This window comes from Podarcis muralis, chromosome 11, assembly GCF_964188315.1.
Source record: "Podarcis muralis chromosome 11, rPodMur119.hap1.1, whole genome shotgun sequence".
Taxonomy (NCBI): domain Eukaryota; kingdom Metazoa; phylum Chordata; class Lepidosauria; order Squamata; family Lacertidae; genus Podarcis; species Podarcis muralis.
In genome coordinates, this window is record NC_135665.1 from 60,111,645 (window position 1) to 60,139,462 (window position 27,818).

The 27,818-nt window shown below is 46.0% G+C and overlaps 1 protein-coding gene across 2 annotated transcripts in view; it reads right to left on the reverse strand.

The window, feature by feature from the left end:
• PIK3C3 (phosphatidylinositol 3-kinase catalytic subunit type 3) overlaps nucleotides 1-27,105 on the reverse strand; it is a 121,005-nt gene extending 93,900 nt beyond the window's left edge. The window contains exons 1-10 of one of the 2 annotated variants that reach the window (XM_028748636.2): nucleotides 26,948-27,105; nucleotides 24,094-24,282; nucleotides 22,116-22,259; nucleotides 19,086-19,215; nucleotides 14,053-14,079; nucleotides 7,459-7,545; nucleotides 5,879-5,974; nucleotides 2,777-2,848; nucleotides 2,293-2,397; nucleotides 634-726 (exon numbers count right to left, since the gene is read on the reverse strand). In XM_028748636.2, coding sequence (XP_028604469.1) covers nucleotides 634-726; nucleotides 2,293-2,397; nucleotides 2,777-2,848; nucleotides 5,879-5,974; nucleotides 7,459-7,545; nucleotides 14,053-14,079; nucleotides 19,086-19,215; nucleotides 22,116-22,259; nucleotides 24,094-24,282; nucleotides 26,948-27,015 — 1,011 coding nt within the window. In that variant the 5' untranslated portion in view covers nucleotides 27,016-27,105. The remainder of the gene's footprint in view (nucleotides 1-633; nucleotides 727-2,292; nucleotides 2,398-2,776; nucleotides 2,849-5,878; nucleotides 5,975-7,458; nucleotides 7,546-14,052; nucleotides 14,080-19,085; nucleotides 19,216-22,115; nucleotides 22,260-24,093; nucleotides 24,283-26,947) is intronic. The other variant, XM_028748637.2, reaches the window with a different exon arrangement.
• Nucleotides 27,106-27,818: the final 713 nt, after the last annotated feature.

The following is a 27,818-nucleotide window of genomic DNA, read 5'->3' on the forward strand; positions in this document are numbered from 1 at the left end:
TCATCCCTGCCTTTAAAACAACAGCAGCAACACAGCAATGGCAACCATAAAGGCCCGTGAACAGGATCCGGACCACAGCGGGATCAAATGCTTTTTTATTGGCTTAGCTACAATCCCATGCAACTGTCCAAGAGTCGTTGTCGTTTTGTTTCTTTTCTTGTCTAGCTGCCCTTCTTTTTCCTCACTGTCCTTCCACCTCAGGTTGACTTCCAATCCCAGGGTACAAAGCCTACAGACTACAGGGGCTGTGGTAGGATATTCAGCGTTTCACATGGTTGCAGGATAGCAGAACATGCAGAACAGCAGAATATTTTAAAATATTTCAAACTGCACACATCCACAGAGGAAGGATTTTTAAAAACACCCACCCACATGTTTCCATGTTTTGATGCCTGCAGCATTAAAACACACATATAATTACAGTGGGACCTCTAGTTACAGACTCAATCCATTCTGGGGTGCCGTTCACACCCTGAAAAGTCCATAACTAGAGTACCGCTTCTGCATTCACATGCGGCGTCAATACAGAGCTTCTGCACACGCGTTCGCAAGCTGAAAAGACGCAACATGAACCCAACACAACATGAGTTATGACTGTAATTATAAGAATATAAATTTAATTCGGGCACTCGCCTTTTCCTGATGAGTGAGATAATATCGGAATTTCCAGACGAGGTCCTGCTCTTCGTAAGTCAGCTGCTTCGTCGGAGGATAGCTCACAATGATCTAAATAAAAAGGCACTTATGGGTTTCTTTTATTTGGACCCAAGGGGTGGGGTGTTGTGCGTCACGTCTTAAGCACAGAAACACCAAACCTCTAAAATAATACCTATTAATAACATGGAGGAGGTCAGAAGTGCCTCCTCATCTTCTGCCTCATTTGTATTTATTTATATACTGCTAATTCCTAAATAAAATATCAACGCAGTACACAAACCCATACAATTAAAAAAATATATGAAAAGTTAAAATCAGAAACCAGATTTTACTATTGTGGAAAGGTGTATTCTTAACTTGTCCGTATAAGCCTGACAAAAAAAGAGAAAAGTTGAGAACTGCACTTTCAGTTTACAGTGGTACCTTGGTTCTCAAACGCCTTGGTACTGAAACAACTTGGAACCCAAACACTACAAACCCGGAAGGAACGGTTCCGGTTTGCAAACTTTTTTCGGAAGCCGAACATGCTCCGTTTTGAGTGTCACGCTTCCGATTTGAGTGCCACACTTCCGTTTTGAGTGTTACGCTGAGGTCTGTCTGTTTTTGCTATTTATTTTGCGTTCTTGTGGCTCTTTTTGTTTTGTTTTTGTGACTGTGTGGAACCCAGTTCAGCTACGAATTAATTGATTCTGTGACTGCAGTACACGGTTTATTGCTTTCATTTTATGGATCCATGGTCTCGTTAGATAGTAAAATTCATGCTAAAGTGCTGTTTTAGGGGTTGTTTTTAAAAGTCTGAAACGGATTACTCCATTTTGCATTACCTTCTATGGGAAAGCGCACCTTGGTTTAAGAACACTTTGGTTTTGGAACGGACTTCGGGAACAGATTAAGTTTGAGAACCAAGGTACCACTGTTTAAGAACCGGGAACCTTCTGTTCTTCAGCCAAACAAAATCTGCATTGGGAGCTACTTGCTTCTGCTATGGGTTCTCTTTGCACCAATTAGCCCCACTTCTAGCAGGAGACTATCTTGAGCATTCTCCCCCAACCCGCAACTGCTTTCAGGCTGCTCCTTAGTCCTATCACCAGGGGCTTATCTCAGGTGGCCCCTTGAAGCTGATACTTCAGTTCAATTGTATTCTACATCCAAATAAACTGAAGTCACGACTCCAACATCTCCAATATCCAGGCTACTGAGACACCAGAGAAAAGCTGGTGCTGGATCTGCAATCAGCCGGCAAAATGTGGTTGAAGAACAATGTGGTTTGACGCAATGATTGCAAACCATAGTTTCGGCTAACTTTGAAGTCAGAACGAACAAACCATCGCCATGCCCTCTGGAAGCTAACCTCCTGCAGGACTGCGGAGAGGCTGGGAATTGCAAACAGATAAGGTGCTCTAAACTACAGCTTGCCTGCAGTGTTTAGAAGTCTTAACCAAGGTTTAGGTTTGCAAGCTGTGGTCAGCGCTAGCCATAAATCAGTGTGTGGTGCCTTAATCTAGTCAGTTTGAGAGGGTGAGGCTGAAAATCAGGGTACAGGTGGCACACACAATGTCTTGAGTTTGCATTTCAGGAACTGCCGGTCAATAATAGCCAGCATCCGTTCACAGGTGTGAGGGAACAGCAACATACGTTGAGCTGATCTCGGGTAGCAGCGTTGGGTTTGAGATCGTGGTCAGAAGGTCCGCTTCTTAAACTCCGAGCAAGCTTGTGGTGTTTCCTTTCCACTAGGTTTTCCTTCAGGAAACAAAAGTTAGTTGAGAGAGAAGGAAAATAACCTTGCATTCACACAACAGTTTATTCCTCAACGTTCCCCTAGTGCTAACTTCTGCATTATATCTGAGTGATTGCATGACTTAAAAGCCACCTTTAGAAGCTATCTGAAGACACCCCTGTACAGGGAGATTTTTTTATGGTTTATGTTCTACTGTGTTTTTAATATTTTGTTGGGAGCCACCCAGAGTGGCTGGAGCAATCCAGTCAGATGGGTGCCATATAAATAAGAAGATTATGATTACTTATGGAAAACTGAGGCATCCTCATTAAGGTGCATGAATACACCATTTCAGCATACCCTTGCCGTTCCATGGACTACGTTGCGCAGAAAACCACTCACCATAGACATCTGTGGATCTGGAACCTTGACGATCTCAGAGCTCGTTAAAATGGGCGATGACTCATCACCGTCCTAAGTCACAAAGAGAAAGGAACATTAAATCTCTCAGCTGATAAAGATCAACGCGGCTTGCCAAAGGGACTTAATGTGTTCCAGAGACAAGATTTGGAAACTCAGCTCTTAAGCCGCAGTACCTTAAAGAAAGCCACAGCATGGGTGGAAGTGAGGGGGAACATGGAAATCTGACCTTGTGGGGAAAGAGACAACACAACAAAGCAATGGAACGGAAACACATTTTGAAATATGCAATGGCTAGGATTTGTTTTTGAATAATCTAGCAGGTTCATCAGTATAAACCCAGGGTGAAGGCTATTTTAAGAGATTTCCCTTCCCTTCTGTTTTGAACAGCAAATCCCCAGCTCAGGCACATCTTGTTGCGCATTCATGAGAATGCCATCAGAGCAAAAACCACACGTTCCCTCTCCATTTTCATGACACAGAGAGCAGGACTATAGCAGAGCATGCAGTCTGTATTCTGGCCTTCCTCTGAAGGAGGTCCATAGGGGAGCGCCATACAGAAGGTGATCCCAGTCCATTCCCAGTTACATCAGCCCTGTAAGATAGGCTAGTTTGAGAGAGCGAGAGAGACTGGGTCTTCCAAGGCCCACCCGATTTGCTTCGCTGCTTGACAGGAGATTCAAACTCAAGTGTTCCTTTGGGCCCTGCTAGGACCACAAAACCATCAGCTTCAGCAAGCAGTTCAGGAGTCGCAATAAACCAAAAACAGAGGGACGCGGGTGGCGCTGTGGGTTAAACCACAGAGCCTAGGGCTTGCCGATCAGAAGGTCGGCGGTTTGAATCCCCGTGACAGGGTGAGCTCCCGTTGCTTGGTCCCTGCTCCTGCCAACCTAGCAGTTCGAAAGCACGTCAAAGTGCAAGTAGATAAATAGGTACCGCTCCAGCGGGAAGGTAAACGGCATTTCCGTGCGCTGCTCTGGTTCGCCAGAAGCGGCTTAGTCATGCTGGCCATATGACCTGGAAGCTGTACGCTGGCTCCCTTGGTCAGTAAAGCAAGAGGAGTGCCGCAACCCCAGTCGTCCGCAACTGGACCTAACAGTCAGGGGTCCCTTTACCTTTAGGACCACAAAACCATCAGCTTCATCAAGCAGTTCAGGAGTCACAATAAACCAAAAACAGATGTAAACTTCAACCCTCTGTCATCTTGTGCCGGCTGCCTGGAACTTTGTACGGAATTTCTGTGACAGTTACATGAGACCAATAGAAGTACACATATAAAAATACAAAGGGTAAAGGACCCCTGGATGGGTAAGTCCAGTCAAAGGTGACTATGGGGTTGCAGCGCACATCTCACATTCAGGCAGAGGGAGCCGTCGTTTGTCCACAGACAGCTTTCCAGGTCATGTGGCCAGCAGGACTAAACCACTTCTGGCACAACAGAAACACCGTGATGGAAACCAGAGCGCACGGAAACGCCGTTTACCTTCCCGCCACAGTGGTACCTATTTATCTACTTGCACTGGCATGCTTTCGAACCGCTAGGTCAACAGGAGCTGGGGCAGAGCAACGGGAGCTCACTCCGTTGCGGGGATTTGAACCGCCAGCCTTCTGATCGGCAAGCCCAAGAGGCTCAGTGGTTTAGACCACAGTGCATACTTCTGTTGTCTCTTCTGAGACAGACGAATGCCAACCACACCTGAGACCTTTGAATGAAGAGATTAAAGGAAACATCATGTAATTGGCATAATAAGATGCTATAAATTACTCAAAAAAGGAAACAACAATGGTTCCTTAGCCAATGTGAGGATGATAACATTACCGGACTGTTTCGGAACACAAATCCTGGACTATGTAAAAGTGACCAGAAGGAAGAAATATTATGGGGTCTCAGATACATTCTGCACCCCCAGATAGTTTAGGGACATCCATCGTCTGCCTACACAAGTAGTGAAAATAGCATAAATGAAAACTGCATCCCTTTAGTCCAGTTCCCAATCAATATAAGGTTTATACAATCATGTTTTCTTCTTGTCTGCTTGCTTACTGCTTATTTATTTCTTATCCAACTCTTCTTCACACACTCCTACCCAGCTGAAAAGAACAACAGGATTCTGGAAAGCAGTTACTGACTGGGCAACAATCAACATTCCTACCAAAATACTAGGATAATTGATTTTGTTAAGGGCTGAAGGAAGTTAGGAAGAGGCCAGATCTTCAGTTAGGGTGGGAAAGAGCAAGCACTTGATTTAATTGCTTGTCAATATATCTACCAGAAAATCAGTGCAACCAACACACCCCCAAGCAAATGCCATTTCTAAGCTATGTCATTTTCAAAGGTGCTACATTTTTAGATTACAATGCTTTAAGTTGCTTTTCCCACTCTTTAAATTTCATATTATGATTATGAAGGTAGTGAACAAGCCTTACAATTTTGTGTCTTTGGTTATAGTTATGTCTCATGCCCTGCCACTCTGGGTTTGCAAATGAGCAAGGTCAAACCTTGAATAGAGACCCAAATCAAGACCCAAATTAACGTACATCAATTGATTAATGAAATAATTAATTACTTTAAAAAATGTGTAAGAGCACGACCATGTAACATGGTCCTTGATCATAGCCCATGCATTTTTGTAAAATGCATCCTCTCCAACCCTCTAATCATTTGAAATAAAAGAGTCTTGCAAGACTTATCTGCACAAGTTTTAAAGTTGTGATGGTGGGGGTGTTTATTAGAAGGGGTTTTTGTGGGGGGGGGGGGTTGAGGGCAGGAAACAAAGGAGGAAAGCTGGGCCGGTGAATCTGAAGATTCTTAAAATTACTTGCACTTATCAAAATTCTATAAACCTGAAGTGCATCACATGAATGGCTGGAACACGCAATCACAAGACAGCTTCTGTATTTGATTTGCATGCTCACATAAGTGTCTGCCACCTGGCAGCTGTGTCTGCTAGGCTGTCCTGGAAGGGCGGGGGAATAAGTATTCCACCACCAGCCCCGGCACGAAGGGAAACATGCAAATTTGTTTGCCTGGCGCTTGAGATGCAAAAATAAACAAAAACGTAAAAGCTCGTGAAAGATGCGTACCTTCTCGTAATAAACTATCCCGTATTCTTTGTCATCGCATTTTGCGCAGCGGAATTCAATCATCAGATACATAAAGTTGGAACTGCGCTTCTCACTCTGAAAGCAAAGAGAGAGGGGGGAGGAAGAGATTTAATGCTAGGATAAACTACACTGAGAAACACCCGTTGTTTGTGGAATGGGGAAAGAATGAATTATCTCCTGCGCGGGCAACTTATAGATCAGATCTCAATGCTGTTGCTGCAGAACCTTGGTTTGTAGTAACCCAAAAATGGGACAGCTAAACTGACTGAAACTTCCAAAGTTGCTACAAGGAAGGGGTTTTTTTGGCGGGGGGAGAAGCACAATGATGACAGGCTGTAGATGTTATAAAGCATGGAGGTTTGGAGTCTCTGCTTCTCTGTAGACCCACTAATCTCATGTTTTGTGAACTTTGTTCTCCAGTTGTTGCTGGACTGCAACGCCCATCGTCCCTGACCACTGGTCCTGCTAGCTACAGATGATGGGCTAGACTTGGACGACAAGTCTAAGAAACACTGCACTAATCTGTTGGGTATTGGGGACCAACTATCAGGTCACAGCTGGATCTAAGTTGGGTTGCAAGAGAAGCACTATAATGCAAATATATGGTAAGAAAGGGGAAGAGGTGGGTCTCCAAATTCATGTGTTGATTAAAGATGGGCCCCTGGTCAGAAAAGACTGGGGACTACTGCACTAATGTGTCCCCTCCTTTCCAGGCTAAACATACCCAGCTCCTTCAACCTTTCCTCATCAAGCTCGGTTTCCAGACCCTTGATCATCTTGGTTGCCCTGCTCTGCACACGTTCCAGCTTGTCAATATCCTTCTTAAACTGTGGCACTCAGAACTGGACACAGTATTCCAAGTATGGTCTGACTAAGGCAGAATAGAGTGGTACTATCACTTCCCTTGATCTGGACACTAGACTTCTATGGTGCAGCCTAGAATCGCATTAGCTTTTTTTGCTGCTGCATCACACTGTTGACTCATGTTAAGCTTGTGGTCCACCAAGTCCCCTAGATTCTTTTCACATGTACTGGTAGTAAGCCAGGTGTCCCCCATCCTATATTTGTGCACAGAAACTGACCCATTTCCAGCCTTTGAACTGAGAAACCTCAGAGCCCGGAGGGCTGAGTCTTTAATTTAACACCCTAATCATCAGAGTTGCAGTTTTCAGCTCTATAATCAACTCCCAGCCCTTGTTTTTATCCCTCTCTTCCGTTTTACTTTTTAACTTTTTTAAGGGCTTCCTCTAGCGCTGCGTCCTGTTGTTTTAATATTGTTTTATCTCGTTAGTTTTATTGCTCTAACTCCCCCATATTGTGAGGCTGCAAGAAGCTGGGCTAGGCTAAGCACCTTGCCAGGCACTGCCAAATGAAAGGTCGTGTCAAACTTTATTAGATACAAGCTATAAATTAAAGAAGAGAAACACCCTAAACATTTGCATGGAGTGCGGGTGGAGACTGGGTGCACCCCCTGAATTACAGACATCCTGGTGCGCCGAGGTTTTTGCATCAGCAAGGCTCGAAAGCTCATTAGAAACTCAGTGCCCCCTATGACCTACCTCATTGATCATCTCGATCTCCCGAAAGGTCAGTCTGTCCAGCCAGTCGACTTTGACCATGTGGCCTTGTCGGTGAGATTTGGTGAGCTGCCATGGGTGGAAAGAGAAAGAGAGAGGAGTCATTCTGAATTCTGATCACAGAATCGTAGAGTTGGAAGGGATCTCCAAAGGTCATCCAGTCCAATTCCCTGCAATGCAGGAATTGGGTGTTTTGAAGACAACCGAAAATTGCTTTAAACTGACATGTATTTCAAGCCTCGGAAAAACAGTTCAGCTGCCTTTATAACAGCCAGAAGAAGAGTTTGGATTTGATATCCCGCCTTTCACTCCCTTTAAGGAGTCTCAAAGCGGCTAACATTCTCCTTTCCCTTCCTCCCCCACAACAAACACTCTGTGAGGTGAGTGGGGCTGAGAGACTTCAGAGAAGTGTGACTGGCCCAAGGTCACCCAGCAGCTGCATGTGGAGGAGCGGAGACGCGAACCCGGTTCCCCAGATTACGAGTCTACCGCTCTTAACCACTACACCATACTGGCTCTCTCAGAATGTTCCCAAAATTCAGAGCATGTTAATCAAAGGAGCTGGGGGGGGGGGGGGAGAGACAGTCAACCTATTCAGAAAGGTCACAATCCACCTTAAAAAACAGTGTTCAGTAACAAGGGTTTTGATGGGAGAGGTGCTCAGTGGAATTCCAAGCTTGCTTCCCCAAGAATTAATTACAGCACAGAAAGTGTGCTTAGCATTGCAACTTTGCATGCTCGATCCTCTTTCTGGAATCCATGAGACTGGGGGTGGGGGGGAGCATTCCCAAATTGTTCATTACAGAGAACCAAGGCTGCGTTGAGATGGCAGTTCGTTCCACTACTCTGACACTTCTCTGTCGATTTCCGCATCTCAGCTGAGCTTTCACACAACGCACCAGCCAACTCCTGCAAATATGGCAGAACGCAAAAGAAGTTGAGCACTTCCAGGGAACAACCTGCTTGCAAACTGGGCAGAAATGAGTGCTTAAGCTTGTGGAACATATTCCCAGGAGTAGCTTCTGTGCAGTGTGAAACCTCAAATACAATACTGAAATCAACAGCTGGGGGGAATGGAATAAACTGTTGAGTGGACGCAGCCAACGTTGGTGATGTCAGGCGTCACAGGGATAGTTTTCAATTAAATCATTGCATAGATTAGCATGAGTGCAAGAGGATTTTTCTCCCTCCTGCCTCTGTGCATTCTCTATGTGGTATCCAGATCTGCAGGAACTTCCAGCAGAGATTTAGGGGGTGCATGGGGGGCTGATGGAGGAAAACACTGTGTTGTGCACGGATAAATCTTTGTGCTGATGGGACGTTCACCTGAGCACTATGTTGGATAAAGCCCAATATTACTTGCAGTGAACCGGTCTCTGGACATAAATTACAATGGCAGGGAAAGTGAGCCGCAACCATCTCAGTTGAGCCACATTCATGGGTCTTCTCCAGCAGCTGGACACAATATCCTTTTGCAAGATACAGAGAGGTAAACCCACATTGTGTCTACAATCTCTGAATCTGAGGCTTCCTTTAACTCTCGCAAAGAGTGGGCTTTGACACACATACTGCCCTTATTGACGTTTTAAAGGAAGCTAAGTTAGCTCGGTCCCAGCACCTGCCAACCTAGCAGTTCGAAAGCACCCCCGGGTGCAAGTAGATAAATAGGGACCGCTTACTAGCGGGAAGGTAAACGGTGTTTCCGTGTGCTGCGCTGGCTCGCCAGATGCAGTTTGTCACGCTGGCCACGTGACCCGGAAGTGTCTTCGGACAGCGCTGGCCCCCGGCCTCTTAAGCGAGATGGGCGCGCAACCCCAGAGTCGGACACGACTGGCCCGTACAGGCAGGGGTACCTTTACCTTTACCTTTAAGTTAGCTTCAAAGGTGAATCATGTGTTGCGTCGGTGCAATACCTGGTGGTTGCAAGATGCGTGCAGGACCGGATTTAGGTTTGATGGAGCCCTAAGCTACTGAAGGTAAAGGGGCCCTTTATATGTCCAGCTGTCTTTTGTCAACAACGAATTGTCGCTGCTTTTTTGTGTTCAATATATGCTATATGGTAATTTATGTACCTAATAGGTATCTAACTAGTGATATTTTAGGGAGCAGGCTAGCAGGTGGGGCCCATTACTTACATCATAGGAGCCTACACAACACAAAACGTTGCTGTACATAGGTTTTATTTTATTTTTTATCTTATATTTTGGAAATGTACATCCAGGTGTTTATTCCTTTAAATTTTGGGGGGCCCCCCCAAGAGAGTGGGGCCCTCAGCTATAGCTTGTTTAGCTTATACGTCTGCTCAGTTGACAAAGAGGGTTTGAATTGCAACCTACCTAATGATTTCCCTTTTGCAGAAGATTGGAAAACATTTATTGAATACATGGGGAAAAACTGAAAACGCTGGCAGCATTAAGATAAATTCAACCGAGTAAATAATTTTTGATGGATGCAAAAGTGGGAAATTGATTTGAACGGTTATCCAGGGATGTAAAAGATGTAAAATGACCCATGGAAAGAGAAGAACGGAAGTCGTTGGGTATTTTAAAGTCTGCAAAATGTTTATTTGAAATTGTGAAACAGAAAATGTAATAAAAAATATTAAAGAGTAAAGGTTTTCCTTCTGCAAAACAAAAACAAAACAAAAAACACCCAATAACCCAGACACCAAGTCGAAAACAAAAGCGTGAGCTCGACCCTCTATAAAGATTTGCAGATCTATAATTTGTGGAAGTAAATTCTGTGCTGCAATATAACATTCACCTCAACTGTCCTCATTGCTAAGCACGATGGCTGAACCTTTAATATTTATCATTTACATTTTCAAGAGCTTCGTTAAGGTAGAACAATACTCAAAATTTACCGAATTAGGGGGGAATGGTATATAATGAGATGGTTCAATTTGCACAATGCAGCTCATCTGCAAGAATCCGCTAGGGCCAGAGGGTGCAGTTACTCAATCAAGAGTAATACACACTTCCAAAGGCCCCAGAGAATTGGGCAAAACAGCCTCAACGAACCCCCACTGTGCCTGCGTCTCAGAAGGGGACCCTCTCTTGGTAGCTTCGGACCCAAAGGCGGTCTACAGAGGATTTCAACAAAACATGCGAGACAGAAACACACATGCTCCACTCCCCACCCCTAGTGAACTCGGCCCCACCGGCCACGTATTATGCTTGACAACCGCTGGATTTTGCAGTCCCGGACACACAGCCCAAACACATTAGCATAATATCGCTCGAAACAAGAGGCACTCGGGGATAAGAAGCTCGAAGCAAACACAAATCCATACGGGTCAAGAAACCATGCATGCCACTTCTGGTGTCAGTTTTTAGTCTGTATTATTATAAAAGGCAACAAACCCAACGGGGAGGGGAACAACGACAAGGGAGGTACCACTTCGTTTAACTCTCCTATGGTGGTTTTTTTTTGGGGGGGGGGGAGGTCACAACTGACCCACCAAAGCGTAGACCAAAAGTGCACTGCTGTCCCCTGCGCCACACGCATTGAGTTGGCGCATTGGGTTGACCGTTCTCCGTGGTTTCGGGCACCGCTCCCATTTCCCATGTCGTGAAAATTAGATTTGGGCCAATCAGACCTCAGCTAAACTGAATTCGGGAAGGTGGAGTATTGGACATCAAAGGCGGACGGGGTCTGAATGACCCCCAATGTGGGGAATATTGTCCTTTAACACAAAAATCGCTATTTCACGTCGATACCGTAGTTGGGATGTTGGGAGTGCTGTATTTATCATCCTGATGCTTTGCTGCATTTTACTTAACATCCCATAGTCTTCTGAGTTAAAGGAGAAGATGTGTAAGTAATGGGGTCTGAGAGAGCCTACAGAAATTAGGCCAATTGAAGACCAACGGCATCCCTCTGTAGCGTTAAACCTTTCTGACCACAATTACCCATACAATATATCTTTTTCTTTTCACATATACAGTCATAAAAAGTAAAGGTAAAGGTACCCCTGCCCGTACGGGCCAGTCTTGCCAGACTCTGGGGTTGTGCGCCCATCTCACTCTAGAGGCCGGGGGCCAGCGCTGTCCGGAGACACTTCCGGGTCACGTGGCCAGTGTGACGAAGCTGCTCTGGCGAACCGGCACCAGTGCAGCACACGGAAACCCCATTTACCTTCCGACTATAAAGTGGTACCTATTTATCTATTTGCACTTTAAAGGTGCTTTCGAACTGCTAGGTTGGCAGGCGCTGGGACCGAACGACGGGAGCTCACCCTGCTGCGGGGATTCAAACCGCCGACCATACGATCAGCAAGTCCTAGGCACTGTGGTTTTACCCACAGCGCCACCCGCATCCCTATACAGTCATATCTCGGGATAAATACGCTTCAGGATAAGTATTTTCGGGTTGTGCTCTGCGGCAACCCGGAAGTAACAGAGTACGTTACTTCCGGGTTTCGCCGTTCGCACATGCGCAGATGGTCAAAAGGACGTCACGCACATGTGCGGAAGCGGCAAAACGCGACCTGCGCATGCGCAGATGCGTCTTACATTCTATTCAGGATGCGAACAGGGCTCCGGAACGGATCCCGTTCGCATCCCGAGGTACCACTGTACATAGAAAATTGGAATCATTGTCCAATGCACTATGCTTTAGACCAGAGGTTTTCAACCTTTTGGGGTCCATGGCTCCCTTGACCAACTATATTATTTTTGTGGCACCCCTGTGGGGCTCAGGAGCCCAGTTAGGACCCCCCTTGCCTGCAGAGCTGGCAGTCTCTTACCCTTTTTCCAACACCCTCCCTTGTGGAGTGTGCCTTCACCCTCTGTCCTTGGGAGTGCTTTGGGCAGCTACTGCCGCCCCCCCCTGCCCCAAAGACAGGTGCCCCCTCACACTGCCCCACAGGAGTCTGGGAAGCACCCTCTGGCCAGCCCCAGAGGCACCATTCGCCTGGGGACCTTGTAGCCAGGACTGCTGCAACAAACAGCTGTGTGAGCCTTTTGGAGACAGAGACACAAGAGGGTATCAGAGGAGGGAGGGAGGGAAGGAAAGAGGGACAGAGGCCAGTGTTGCCCACGGCAACCCTGACCATCCTTCAAGGCACTCCAGGGTGCTGCGGCACACTGGTTGAAAACCACTGCTTTAGACAACGCCACATCATGTCAGTTCTGTGACAATGAAGAGCATGGCATTTTCATGTGGAAATACCAATCTATGGAACTCCTTGCCCGTGGATAAGAACCAGTGAAGGTGGTGAATGTCCTGTGTGAGTGTCTGGAGGCGGTTGGAGGATGGATGGCGGCTAACAGATTGAGGTTGAATCCTGACAAGACAGAAGTACTGTTTTGGGGGGACAGGGGGCGGGCAGGTGTGGGGGATTCCCTAGTCCTGAATGGGGTAACTGTGCCCGTGAAGGACCAGGTGTGCAGCCTGCGAGTCATTTTGGATTCACAGCTGTCCATGGAGGTGCAGGTTAATTCTGTGTCCAGGGCAGCTGTCTACCAGCTCCATCTGGTACGCAGGCTGAGACCCTCCCTGCCCGCGGACTGTCTTGCCAGAGTGGTGCATGTTCTAGTTATCTCTCGCTTGGACTACTGCAATGCGCTCTACGTGGGGCTACCTTTGAAGGTGACTCAGAAACTGCAATTAATCCAGAATGTGGCAGCTAGACTGGTGTCTGGGGGCAGCCGCCGGAACCACATAACACCAGTCCTCAGAGATCTGCATTGGCTCCCAGTGTGTTTCCGAGCACTGGGTGCTGACCTTTAAAGCCCTAAACGGCCTTGGTCCAGTATATCTGAAGGAGAGTCTCCACCCCCATTGTTCTGCCCAGACACTGAGGTCCAGCGCAGAGGGCCTTCTGGTGGTTCCCTCATTGCGAGAAGTGAGGTTACAAGGAACCAGACAGAGGGCCTTCTCAGTCGTGGCGCCCACCCTGTGGAACGCCCTCCCATCAGATGTCAAGGAAATACACAGCTATCCTATTTTTAAAAGACATCTGAAGGCAGTCCTGTTTAGGGAAGTTTTTAATATTTAATGCTGTATTGTTTTTAACACTCGATTGGGAGCCGCCCAGAGTGGCTGGGGAAACTCAGCCAGATGGGCGGGGTATAAATAATATATTATTATTATTATTATTATTATTATTATTATTATTATTATTATTATTATTATTATTATTTATCTCATACATTTCAGGTGCTTTTGAAGGATGCAAGCTTTCCCCTGCACACAGCTGTATGCTTTTATGAAAAACAGCCTAAACACTTTCCACAGCAATTCACACTGTTCTTTTCACTTACATTAGCTTCCTTATGACTCAACCGTATATAAATTGGCAAATAAATACATTTCGGAAGGAAAACGAAACGCCCTGTGGTTAAATCCAGGCCTGTCTGACCCGTAACAGCAATTCATAAAGTTCATTTAGAAGCATAGGTGGGTTAATACGCACTAAGGCAGCTTCCAAGCAGTATCTTGCAGCATAATATATGCAGCACGGAGAAAGCTTTCCAGTGATTAAGACGTTAGTCACCCAGAAGTTGCAACATGCATTTTTTTTTTCCAAAGACAGGCGCCAGCAAACCGTGGCTTCTTGGTGTTGCTACTTACTTCCTCCAAATGTTCCTTGCCAGAGGCCTACATTAAAGAGACCCATTCATTAGTTGTGAGCTGTGAAGGGGCAGCCATCTCTAGACCATTAACCGGAATCTACTATTCTGCTTTCTCAGAAATTTTGCATCACAGCCTAATTGGCAAAAGGGAATTCCATCTCAGCGTAACTCTATCGCAGCATTAACAGAGATATGAAGGGAGTCGAAAGCGTGAGAAAATAGGATGTTGCTGTACATTCACAACCATCCATTTAAAGAATTACTGTATTTTCTCGTGTATAAGACTAGGTTTTTTTTTTATTAAAAAATAATGTTTAAAATTGGGGGTTGTCTTATACACGGTTATATCCTCCCCCTATTTTCCTAATTTGGAGAACCCCAAAATAGGGGGTGTCTTATACACGGGAGCATCTTATACATGGAAAAATGTGGTCATTTATAGTCGTATATAGTATATAGTCATAGTTCCCCCAAAGAATTATGGGAAGTGTAGTTTGTTAAGGGTGCTGAGAGTTATTAGAAAACCCCCATTCCTGTCCCACAGCTGCAATTCCCAGAGTGGTTTAACAATCAATCTTTCTTCTCCAGGAACTCTGATGGCTAAATCGCTCTGGAAACTGTATATCTGTGCGGGGAACAGAGATGGGTGTCCAAACATGTCTCACCACCCAAACTACAGCTCCCAGAATTCTTTGGAGAAAGCCACATATGTTCAATATGGTATCATAGTGTTTTAATACTGCAGAACCTCGAGGAACCAAAATGCTTTTCCTGTGCAGCATGAGCAGGAGCAGTGAACGATGTCCTAGTCAACAGTTTTTGCTGATCTTCACTTACCCCAAGCTATTGCCCTGCTCACAGCTGTGAAGAATATCCCTCCGTTATGAATGGTCCATGTCACCATTAAGAAAAAGAGGTAGGGACGGGCCAATATATATGTGGAGTGACTTTTGAAGGTCTCAGAATTCTTAACCTTGCTCAAGGTTGTCTTCTGAACTAGCCAGATGTTTAACTGAGAATCAACCACAGTCTGTCCACCATTTGAAGAATAAGCCTTTAGAGCTGTCTTTCTTGCCCCTAAGTGGCAACTAAACATTCTGTTTTGCCGACTGCAACCTTGGTCTAAGGAGCCATTTGGTGCCTAGCTGTCAGGGAACTGCCATCAGTGCCGGAGGGAGAGAGCAAGCTCCAGAGGGATCCCAGAGAGCGTCCCGGGATTGGGAGAGGCAGCCCATCTTCTGGGGAAGGGAATCAGCTTAGCTCCAGTGGAGAAGGGGGGCAGATGGGGGAATCAGAGAGGCGGTCACACGACTCCTTGCCGGGGACCAGCGGGGAGAGGAAGGGTCCTCCGCTGCCTACGCCCTCCTTGCGCAGAAGGCTTTCGCGCAGAGAGAGTAGGAGGAGACTGGGCGTCAAAGAACTTCTTTGCTGGAAGAAGTTTAAGAAACGCCCACTGACGGATTCTGCCAGCGATTGAGACAGCCACGGGTGAGTGGCTGTCCGGGCAGGAAAGGTTCACTCAGGCAACCCAGCCAGGTGTTGGCACAGGCTTACGCACGAGCAACCCCTAGAACCATTACAATAGCTTATATATCTGAGTTTCTAACACTGAATAGAATCATAGAATCATAGAAAATAGATGATGAGGAGGACCCAACCAAAGAAGAATGGCAACTGAAGTTGACAGAATATGCGCAGCTTGCAGACTTAGCATACAGAATAAGAGAACAAGAAAAACATACGTTTAGAGAAGATTGGAAAACGTTTATTGAATGTATGGGAAATAACTGTGAACAGCTGAAAACGCTGGCAGCATTAAGGTAAATTCAACAGTGTAAATAAGTTATGATGGATGCAATAATGGAATGCTGAATGGCATAGTTTCTGTAAAATATGCAGGGATTTATTATATGTAAAATGAACCATGGAAAGAGAAGAAGGGAAGTCACTGATATTTTAAGGATGTAAAAATGAATACTTTAAATTATAAAACAGAAAATATAATTAAGAAGTTGTATACAAAAGAAAAGAAAATAGATGATGATGATAAATGGACGGCATTGTTGTTGTGTCCTATGCCAAACCACCTGCCCATCTATCTCAGTTCAGAAACAAACCCTGTCTGAGTTTGGTAGCATGTAAGAGTAACTAGACTGCTGTCTCCCTCTCCTGTTCATAAGCCAACTGACACAGCTGCACATAGACTTCACATCCTCTTAAAGAGGGACTGTGGCGACATCTTAAGGAGAATCCCAAAATCACACGTGCTTCTGTGGCTAAGAGTCAGCTACTGGGCGGGACAGAGAAAACGTCCTCCAGGCAGCAAAGTCCTTGTCACCAGTTCTGGTCCAATTGCTTATTCTTTTAAAAAGTCTGAATGTCAACCGAAGGTCACATACGTCTCCTTTGGACAACATCGTTCTCTCTAGCTGCCCAGATGGCCTTTCGTTGCAAAATGGTTCGCTTTCAAAGCAAAAAAAACTTCTACTCTGCTTTAGGGAACGGACCTTCCTCCGCAGGAATGCTCCAGCTGGCGAAACTATAAATCTTATACCCTGCTAAGAATGTCGCCCAAGGCAGGCAGAAAGTGCAGTGCTACTCAGTTTGGTGCTCCAAAGGCACCCCTCACCTGACAGGAATGAGGAATCTGAGGCCCTCCAGAGGACCGATGGCCAGGATAATGGGAGTCATGGTTTGCCAAAATCTGGATTAAGAATCACATAGCTTTGCATTTGTGTTGTGTGATTTATGCTGGCATGGAAAGGAGAGCGAAGGATCTCCACAAGTCAAGTCAGTTTGTAAGAGTCCTGATTTGCCACACTCCTGTACAACAGCTTGCCCAAACGCTTTGAAGTCTACCACTGCAAGAATACAAAGGGACTAGCCACTTACTTTTTTAAAATCGACTTTTGCTAGACACCCTAACCAGCTTAAAATACTTTTAGTAGATTTTACAGTTCCTCCAATACTAACTTGTTATATTTGTTATACAGTTTCTCCAATACTATCTGCCAGCACAGAGTGGGAACAGGGATTGGCTGGCCGATGCCGCAAATATTTTCTCTCGAGTTCAACCTCGGCAATGTCGCAGTGACCTACCGACTAGAAATGTGTGGATTATAATGCTTTTTTTTTTTTGTATTAGAATCCCAAGGTAAACTAGCTTTATAAGAGGTATGTGCAACTTTAATGCAAGTTAAGTTTATTGCCATGGTAAATCTCCAAAAGATCAAACTGACATATTTATAGCCCCGTTCCAGATATTCACTTCAATTTGCACAAAGCCATGGAGAGTTGCCTTGAAACCATGAAATCTGACATCCATATTTTGTAAAAAGGAAAAAGGAAGGGGGAAAAAAGATTTAACAAGGTCTATTGAACTTGGTGCCAAAAGTGAACGATATCAAACTGTCACAAAAGCAGGAATCAACACCTCCCAGAGCGCAAGGGGAAAACACTGCACCAGATCTAGGACCTCAGACCCAACGTGCAGGGTGGAAGGTGTTACTACAGCTCAGAACTTCCTTTCCAGACTGGAAGGGGAATAAGGAGAGTTCCTATAGTTCAAACTTTCTAATATAGGGTGTAAAGTTGAGTGGCTAGAGAGTTACTACAGCTCAGAGCTTCCTGCCCAGGGTAGAACGTAAGAGTCAAGGAAATTGCTACAGCTTAGAACTTCCTTTCCAGACTGGAAGGTGAATAAGGAGAGTTACTACAGCTGATCGCCATAGAATTGATGCTTTTGAATTCTGGTGCTGGAGGAGACTCTTGAGAGTCCCATGGACTGCAAGAAGATCAAACTTATCCATTCTGAAGGAAATCAGCCTTGAGTGCTCACTGGAAGGACAGATCCTGAAGCTGAGGCTCCAGGACTTTGGCCACCTCATGAGAAGAGAAGACTCCCTGGAAAAGACCCTGATGTTGGGAAAGATTGAGAGCACAAGGAGAAAGGGACAACAGAGGACGAGATGGTGGGACAGTGTTCTCGAAGCTACCAGCATGAGTTTGACCAAACTGCGGGAGGCAGTGGAAGACAGGAGGGCCTGGCGTGCTCTGGTCCATGGGGTCATGAAGAGTCGGACACGACTAGACTAAACAACAACACTACAGCTCAGAGCTTCCTGCCCAGGGTAGAACATAAGAGGTAAGGGAATTGCTACAGCTCAGAGCTTCCTTTCCAGACTGGAAGGAGAATAAGGAGAGTTCCTACAGCTCAAACTTTCTTATCTAGGGTGGAAAGTGAGTGGCTAGAGAGTTTCTACAGCTCAGAGTTTCCTGTCCAGGTTAGAATGTAAGAGACAAGGGAGCTCATAACTTCTGATTCGGGATGGAAGGTGAAAAATGAGAGTTACTTCAGTTCAAAGCTTCTTACTAGGGTGGAAAGGGAATGACTGGTGTTACTACAGCTCAGAGCTTCCTGACCAACACACACACACACACACACACACACACACACTCCAGGCAGAGCTACAATACAACATATGGTCTGAGTGGTTGCTAACCCCAGATCTCTCTCGTGTAACATTAAATGAGGGAGGGAGGCATTAAATACTTCCCATGGAAGCTAGCCTCCCCCAACCTCACCTACTTTTATTAAAATTGATAAAGAAACTATTTTTAAAGGAAAGAAGGGGAGTGTAAAATAATCTGAAACGTGATAGGAAAGATGTAGCGCTGTATCACACTATAATGGGACTTAATGATAATCACTGTACATATTTAACCAGAATGACAAAGAGACTCTCAGGGAAAGTTTGAGACAATTGCTGGTAATTGAAAGATGAAAGTATTAAGACACCAATCAACGACAAAAGAATCCTATCATCTTGCTTATTAAGGGCATGAATTTGTTTTTCTTAGATATCCCATTAGAAACAAGGACCATTTTTGCCTGTGCTGTCCTTCCCCCATCGGGTGTACAGGGTGCATCACACTAAAATTATACTTTCACACACGGAGGAAGTGCACTGCAGAATAGCAGGACACTGAGGACTAGCGCCACAAAAGCAAAAGCCGAGAACTTCCCCTCACCTTGGCAAGTCGACTCATTTGATCCTCCGAAAGAGTGCTGCTGGTCCTCCCAGGGGTCTTGGTGGGCTCTGAACCGTCTGCCTCCACGTTGGGCCAGACCTTCAGATCGTGCATTCCCTGGCGGAACATCCTGTGAGAAAAGTGCAGATTTAGGACAACACCCACACGAGCACAGACAGTGAGCACAGGGACGCGGGTGGCGCTGTGGTCTAAACCACAGAGCCTAGGACTTGCCGATCAGAAGGTCGGTGGTTCAAATCCCCACGACGGGGTGAGCTCCCATTGCTCGGTCCCTGCTCCTGCCAACCTAGCAGTGAAGAAGCACCTCAAAGTGCAAGTAGATAAATAGGTACCACTCTGGCGGGAAGGTAAACGGTGTTTCCGTGCACTGCTCTGGTTCGCCAGAAGCGGCTTAGTCATGCTGGCCACATGACCCAGAAGCTGTACGTCGGCTCCCTTAGCCAATAAAGCGAGATGAGCGCCGCAACCCCAGAGTCGGTCACGACTGGACCTAATGGTCAGGGGTCCCTTTACCTTACCACACGAGCACAGACAGAACACCCACATGCAGAAAGATCACCGGAGGATTTGGTACGACAGCAGCAGATCACCGCAGGTGTTATTTCCTTACTATTCATCATATTTACATTCAACCTTTCATACAAGGAGCTGAAGCATGGTTCTCCACGCTCCTAATTCAAAGCCCACAACAACTGTGTAAAGTAGGCTAGGCTGAGAGGCAGTGACTGGCCCAACTACTTCTTACGGATTGTGCCAATTACCTAAAAGACCTATGCCCCGCGGAGGACCTTAAGGTCCACAAATGACAACATTTTGGAGGTCCCAGGTCAAAAGGTGGTTAGATTGGTCACAACTAGGGCCAGGGCCTTTTCAGTACTGGCCCTGACTTGGTGGAACGCTCTGTCACAAGAGACCAGGGCCCTGCGGGACTTGACATCTTTCCGCAGGGCCTGCAAAACAGAGCTGTTCCTCCTGGCCTTTGGTTTGGACTCAGTCTGACCCTTAAGTTTCCCTCCCCTTATGGTCTTTGATTTATCAGCTATTTTAAAATGAGGCTGCATTTTAAATTGCATTTTAACCTGTATTTTAAATTGTGTTTTTTTCCCCTCTCTCTCTTTCCCCCACCCCCATTATGTTTTTACTGTGATTTTATTGGTGTTAGCCGCCCTGAGCCTGGCTCTGGCCGGGGAGGGCAGGGTATAAATAATTTATTATTAGTAGTAGTAGTAGTAGTACTACTACTACTACCTTCCCAACGAAGAGCTTTTATGCTCACAAGACTAAATGCTTTCCCCTCCACAGTGACCACAGGTAAAGGTAAAGGGACCCCTGACCTTTAGGTCCAGTAGTGGCCGACTCTGGGGTTGCGGTGCTCATCTCGCTTTATTGGCCGAGGAAGCCGGCGTACAGCTTCTGGGTCATGTGGCCAGCATGACTAAGCCGCTTCTGGCGAACCAGAGCAGCGCACGGAAACGCTGTTTACCTTCCCGCCGGTGTGGTACCTATTTATCTACTTGCACTTTGACATGCTTTTGAACTGCTAGGTTGGCAGGAGGTGGGACCGAGCAACGGGAGCTCACCCCGTCGCGGGGATTTGAACCGCCGACCTTCTGATCGGCAAGTCCTAGGCTCAGTGGTTTAACCCACAGCACCACCCAAATTCCTTATCAAGCCCGCCTGTGTGTCTGCAATCAGGGAGTACCAGATTCACTGGACCATATTCTTTTTGGACTGCCCTTTGCACAGCAGACTCCGCAAACAGATGCTGAGCAAGATGTTGGACCTGCCACCCACAGCTCTGAGAGAAAGTCAAATGAGGTTCCTCCTAGCAGATAGGGACAAGGACGTTACTGCCCCAGTGGCTTCCTTTCTAACCTTCATCTTACCCAGAAGGGTTCTTAATGAATCATCCCTCTAGGGAATGGACAGGGTGAAGCAGAACAATCAAGTACCTTGTGATCATTGACAGCCTCACTCCTGTGCCTTTTAAATTTATCCTAGTGTTTTGAAATGTTTTAACTCATAATGCCAATAAATGTAACCTGGAAGAAGGTACAGGGTTATAAAGACTAGGACTAGCTGCCTGAGAAACAGTATCTATCCAAATGTGATTTTGGTTTTAAACACAGTGTACGGAGTCTCTATGGGAGTATATTGTATTTAAAATGGGGTATCAGAGTTTTTAGGGGGCTAACCAGGTTGGGATAGCTGGGATGGCAGGCTTGTTGGTTTCTGAATGTCTTATGTAGATTTTTTCAATTTCATTGTTCTGTATGGAACAATGACAATAAAGATTATCGAATCATATTTGTATTTGTATTCGACTGGCCCAAGGTCACCCAGCGAGCTTCATAGAGAATGCGGCAGCTACACTGGTGACTGGGAGTGGCCACTGAGACCGTATAACACCTGAAAGTCCTATATTGGCTCCCACAATTCAAAGTGTTGGTGCTGACCTTTAAAGCCCTAAACGGCCTCAGTCCAATATACCTGAAGGAGCATCTCCACCCCCATTGTTCAACCACTGAGGTCCAGCGCCAAGGGCCTTCTGGCAGTTCCCTCACTGTGAGAAGCCAAGTTACAGGGAACTAGGCAGAGGGCCTTCTCGGTAGTAGCACCCGCCCTGTGGAACGCCCTCCCATCAGATGTCAAGGAAATAAACAACTACAGTCATACCTTGGAAGTTGAACTTCCGTTCGACTTCCAAAACGTTCAAAAACCAAAGCACAGCTTCTGATTGGTTGCAGAAAGCTCCTTCAGCTAATCAGAAGCCGCGTCAGATATTCGGCTTCTGAAAATTGTTTGAATACCAGAACACTCACTTCCGGGTTTCGATCATTCGGGAGCCAATTTGTTCAGGAGCCAAGGCATTTGAGATCCAAGGTATGACTGTATCTGACTTTTAGAAGACATCTGAAGGCAGCCCTGTTTAGGGAAGTTTTTAATGTTTGATGTGTTTCAGTGTTTAAATCTGCAAGGCACAGAACACATGAAAGCCGAGCCACATACCCATACTTTCCGAAGAGCGAGACAGTCGTTCCCCCGACAGGGATGGCTTTGCCAGGTCCATAGACATCCCAAATTGTCAAGGCCACTTGGGCATTGCGTGGCAAGTCCGGATACTTGACCGGCAGTTTTAACCACTCGTTCCAGCTGAGGAGAGATTGTGGGTATTAGTTTGGACTTACAAAACCATACTATTGTGGAGCTGGTTAATCTAGTCCAACTTGCTGCAATTCAGGATTCACAGCTAAAGCACCAATGGCAGATTAAAGCCATCCAAACTCTGTTTAGAGACCTCCAATGTGGGAAAGCCAACCACCTTTCACCAGTGCCGGATTTATGTATAAACTAAATCAGCTATAGCTTAGGGCCCCACTCTCTTGGGGGCCCCCAAAAAAAAATTAAAGGAAAAAAACTGGATGTACATTTCCAAAATATAAGATAGAAAACAAATAAAATAAAACCTACATACAGCAACAGTGTTTTGTGTTGTGTAGGCTCCTGTGATGTAAGTCATGGGCCCCGCCTGCTAGCCTGCTCCCTAAAATATCACTGGTTTGCTCATTTCTATATATAGGGTGCCTACATTCTGCATGGATTGGTTGCATGGCAATATGTGCAAATGGCTTTAGATACCTATAAGGTCCACAAATTACCATATAGCATATAGCAATAGTGACAATTTGTTGTCCAGCTGTTGACAAAGGACAGCTGGACATATAAAGGGCCCCATTACCTTCAGTAGCTTAGGGCCTCATCAAACCTAAATCCAGCCCTGTTCAAGGTGGTCTGTTGTTGTTTTTTGTTTTTAAATCAATAAAAGCAATCAGTGCTATAACCCCATAGTGTTGTTTCTCCCATAACAGCCCCCTAGATTGATTCAAAAGCACTTTTTCAGGTCATAGATTTTTTTAGGCTCCCAAAAATACCCTTCGAGAGTAGACTTTGCTCTTGTGTCATGAATACACCAGATAAAATATATCATTTTTTAAAAAAAAAAAATTTTTTTTGAATGCCCTGCCTTTGACATTCTTCAGAGAGAGATCTACTGGCGACTCCCTTGAAGCTCAAAGTATCTACTTGCAAAGAATCTGTAATCCAGTATCTGCTGAGGGATGATATTCCTGAAACTACTGAGATTGTTTCAGGATATTTAGCCGAGATTTTTAAAGTCAAATCTAAAGCTACTTAGATTTACTTAACGGTGGCTACTAAGTCTTTTGTATGTTTTATGTGTTTAATATGTCTGGAGGTAGTAGGTAGTAGGTAGCCGTGTTAGTAGGTAGCCGTGTTAGTAGGTTGCCGTGTTGGTCTGCCATAGTCGAAACAAAACAAATAAAATAAAATAAAATAAATCCTTCCAGTAGCACCTTAGAGACCAACTAAGTTAGTTATTGGTATGAGCTTTTGTGTGCATACTTAGTTGGTCTCTAAGGTGCTACTGGAATGATTTTTTATTTATTTATTTTTTTATGTTATTTTATTTTGTTTTGTTTGAATTACTAATGTTCCATGGAAGACTTTTCTCTTTCTCATCTATGCCAATTTATGCCAATAAAGGCTGAATGATCGAGGGGCAGGGTCTGTACCACTGTCAAACAGCTCTTACTGTCAGAGGGTCACCAACTTGGATGACTTTGAAAGAGGATCAGACTAATTCAAAGGAGAGGGCTATCATCACTGGCTACTAGCAACAATGGCTATGCTGTCTCCATGGTCAGAGCCAATAAGGCTTCTGAATGGTCACAGGAGGGGAGAGGGCTCCTTCGCTCAAATCTTGCTTGTGGGTTTCTTACAGGCATCTGGTCGGCCACTGTGAGAACAGGAAGTTGGACTAAATGGGCCACTGAGCCAACAGGCTCACTTATGTTCATTATGACAGTGGAGATCATGGCTAATAGTCATTGCTTACCCCAGGGTCAGTTAAGTCTCACAAAGAGGTACGGCAGCCAGCTTTCCAAAATGAAAGGCGAAAGGCACTTACTTCCACCTGGTGCTAAAAGCTTTGTAGGACGTCCGAACCGGAAGGGCAAGAGGTTTGCCCTCTGCAAAGACCTGGCAGGTGACGTACAAGTCGGAACAGGTCTCCTGGTACAAGCCTGAGAACCTCAGCATGGGATTTTCCAAAACCGCTTTGTAGCTCTTCTGCTCTCTTTTCCCCTCCAAGCTTCCTCTAAGGAAACAATGAAAAAAGAAAAAGATCACAGCAACAAGATTTTCACACAGCCAGAGGTAAATACAGTGAGGGGGGGAAAGTATTTGATCCCCTGCTAAATTTGCCCGTTTGCCCTCTGATGAAGAAATGACCAGTCCATAATTTTAATGGTAGGTTTATTGCAGCTGTTCGAATCCCCGCGGTGGGGTGCGCTCCCGTTGTTCGGTCCCAGCGCCTGCCAACCTAGCAGTTCGAAAGCACTCCCGGGTGCAAGTAGATAAATAGGGACCGCTTACTAGCGGGAAGGTAAACGGCGTTCCCATGTGCGGCTCTGGCTCGCCAGAGCAGCGATGTCACGCTGGCCACGTGACCCGGAAGTGTCTCCGGACAGCGCTGGCCCCCGGCCTCTTGAGTGAGATGGGCGCACAACCCTAGAGTCTGTCAAGACTGGCCCGTACGGGCAGGGGTACCTTTACCTTTACCTTTTTTACTAAGTCATCTTGCCGACAAAGGTCCGTATAGTTAAAGCTATGGTTTTCCCAGTAGTGATGTATGGAAACGAGAGAAAAACATTGGCGGAGGCAGTGGAAGACAGGAGTGCCTGGCGTGCTCTGGTCCATGGGGTCACGAAGAGTCGGACACGACTAAACGAGTAACAACAACAACAAAGTCATATTTTGCAAAGGGATCAAATACTTATTTCACTCGTTATAATGCACACCAATCTCTGACGTTTGTCTTCTGGGTGTTTTCCTGTTGTTATTCTGTCTCTCACAGCTACAATAAACCTACCATTAAAATTATGGACTGGCCATTTCTTCGTCAGAGGGTGAACGTGCAAATTTAGCAGGGGATCAAATACTTTCCCCCCTCACTGTAAGTCCATCTACTGGAGAATTGTTCCTTGCCTAAAGTAGGCTTGTGCAAGAGACAAGGTAGCAAGCCTATGTCTAAGACCATTCCACTTCCGACCGTAGGTTATGGCTCCAGTGTCTGAACGGGGTGTGCGCGAGAACTCCCTGCATGTAGAAAAGTAGCAATAAAGGGGAAGGGTTGACCTTCTTGATAAGCTAATTTCTATGGGCAAGGCCCATTATGCTTTTAAATGGGAAAGCATTCAGACTCAAAAGGAAAGGAAAGGAAGAAGTCGCTGTGCATTGCTCACATGGACAGCAGCAAGTTCTCCAGGCTGTCAGGCAGGGGACGTTCCCAACTCTACTTAGAGGTGCCACTGGGACCCTCGGCTTGCAAGGTAGGTTGCTGCCCTGCTAATACCTCTTGCTGCAATTCAAGCCTTGTTTTAAAGTACATTTGGAGCCCTTGAGCAAATGTCGAATTAATCGCACCGACAAATTATTTGTTTTAATAATAATAATAACAAAACAGACAAGGGAAAAAAGATGCCTTTGCCCCAAAAATGTCCCGTTCCTTATATCAGCAAGCTGCATTATACCGAGCCCATCCAGAACAGCATTGCCCACACGGACTGGCAGCAGCACCTCTCCTAGGTTTCAGGCAGGGGACGTTCCTAGCGCTCCATGGAGGTGTGATTGGGAACTGAACCCAAGACCTCCTGCTTGTAAAGTAGGCGCTGCTCTACTGATACCTAATGCTACAGTTCAAGCCTCTCGGCGCTGCGGTCTAAACCACTGACTTGCCGATCAGAAGGTCAGCGGTTCGAATCCCCGCAACGGGGTGAGCTCCCGTTGTTCGGTCCCAGCTCCTGCCCACCTAGCAGTTCGAAAGCACACCAGTGCAAGTAGATAAATAGGTACCACTCTGGTGGGAAGGTAAACAGCGTTTCCGTGTGCTGCTCTGGTTTGCCAGAAGTGGCTTAGTCATGCTGGTCACATGACCCGGAAGCTGTACGCCGGCTCCCTTGGCCAATAAAGCAAGATGAGCGCCACAACCCCAGAGTCGGTCATGACTGGACCTAACAGTCAGGGGTCCCTTTACCTTTACATTTGGAACCTTCGAGCAAATACAGAATTAATTTAATGTAATGACAATAATAAAACAGACTAGCAAAGAAAGAAAGAAAGATGCATTGCAGAACATTAGCAATCTTCACTTCAAAAACATCCCATTCCCTACATCAGAAAGGAGCATGGTACTGAGTTGGATTATTGGTCTGTCCAGTTCAGCATTGCCCACAGGGACTGGCAGCAGCACCTCTCCTGGGCAGGCAACGTTCCCAGCACTTCCTGGAGGCGCCACTGGGGATTGAACCTGATGCTTTCTGCATAATAATAATAATTTATTATTTATACCCCGCCCATCTGGCTGGGTTTCCCCAGCCGCTCTGGGCGGCTTCCAGCAAAATATTAAAACGCAATAATTCACCGGATATTAAAAGCTTCCCTAAAGCAGGGGCTCTGACACTGAGATGATGACCCATTGCCCCTATGGCAGACAGAGGCAACATTGGCCCTCCAGATGTTTTGGGACAACAACTCCCATGATCCCTAGCTAGCAGGACCAGTGGTCAGGGATGATGGGGATTGTAGTCCCAAAACATCTGGAGGGCCGAGGTTGCCTCCCCCTGCCCTATGGGACTGCACACACCCCCACCAGCACCCATATATCTTGCCCACCCCCCCAAAAAAGCAAGCCTCTAGACATGCAGATAAATGTGCACTGATTGATTGATTGATGCATGCATGCATTCCTCCCTCCCACTCACATCTTGAGCTGCACATTGATGTCCAGGTCGCAGCTGTAAACATAATAGAACTTCTCTGCCTCCCCCATGGCGGCTGCTCCGGGATCCCTCCCTCCTCGCTCGCCCTTCTGCTCCTTTCCAAGCAGCTGGTGGCTCCTCGGGAGCCCCGCCCACAGCCCGCCCCCCGCGCTTCTCCAATCAGAAGTCGCCCGGCCTCGGAGCGGCCGTCTGGTTGGAGCAGGAGCTTCCTCCGCTGGCGTTCCAAAAGGGCACAGCGAAGCCTGCCCGGAAGTTTCCTGCTCCCTTCGCGGCCGGCTTTACTGCCCGGAATAAAGATGGCGGCGCCGCGTACGGAAAACGGCGAGGAGAATGATAATGATGGCCGCGCCCAAGGATGGAATGGGGCGGGGCAAAGATGGCGGCGCCCTATGGGGGAAGCTTTTCGGTGCTGCTCAAAAGGGGGGAACGTTGAAGGTGAGGGACTTGGGTGAGAGGGGCTTAGCTTTCGTCGGAGCCCATGAAAGCTGTGTTAAATTATGCCGCACACCCATTCCATCCCAGTAAATGTGTTGGAAGCCGCCCAGAGTGGCGGGGAATAAATGAGAACATTATTATTATTATTAGTAGTAGTAGTATTAAAATAAATAATGTAAGTAAAATGTTTAAACATAATTAAATAATAATATATTGTAATATATATATTAATATATACACACATATATATACATATATAATGCTAGTTTTTACTTGCACGGGAAAACTAAATATTTAGCAAATTAAATATTCACAGTACACTCCTGTGCTTTGCAAGCTCCAAAACTCCACTGTGGCACAGAAAAGTTAAGATCTCAAATTTAAAAAAAATCTAATTGCGTGTTTAACGTCTTGGCAT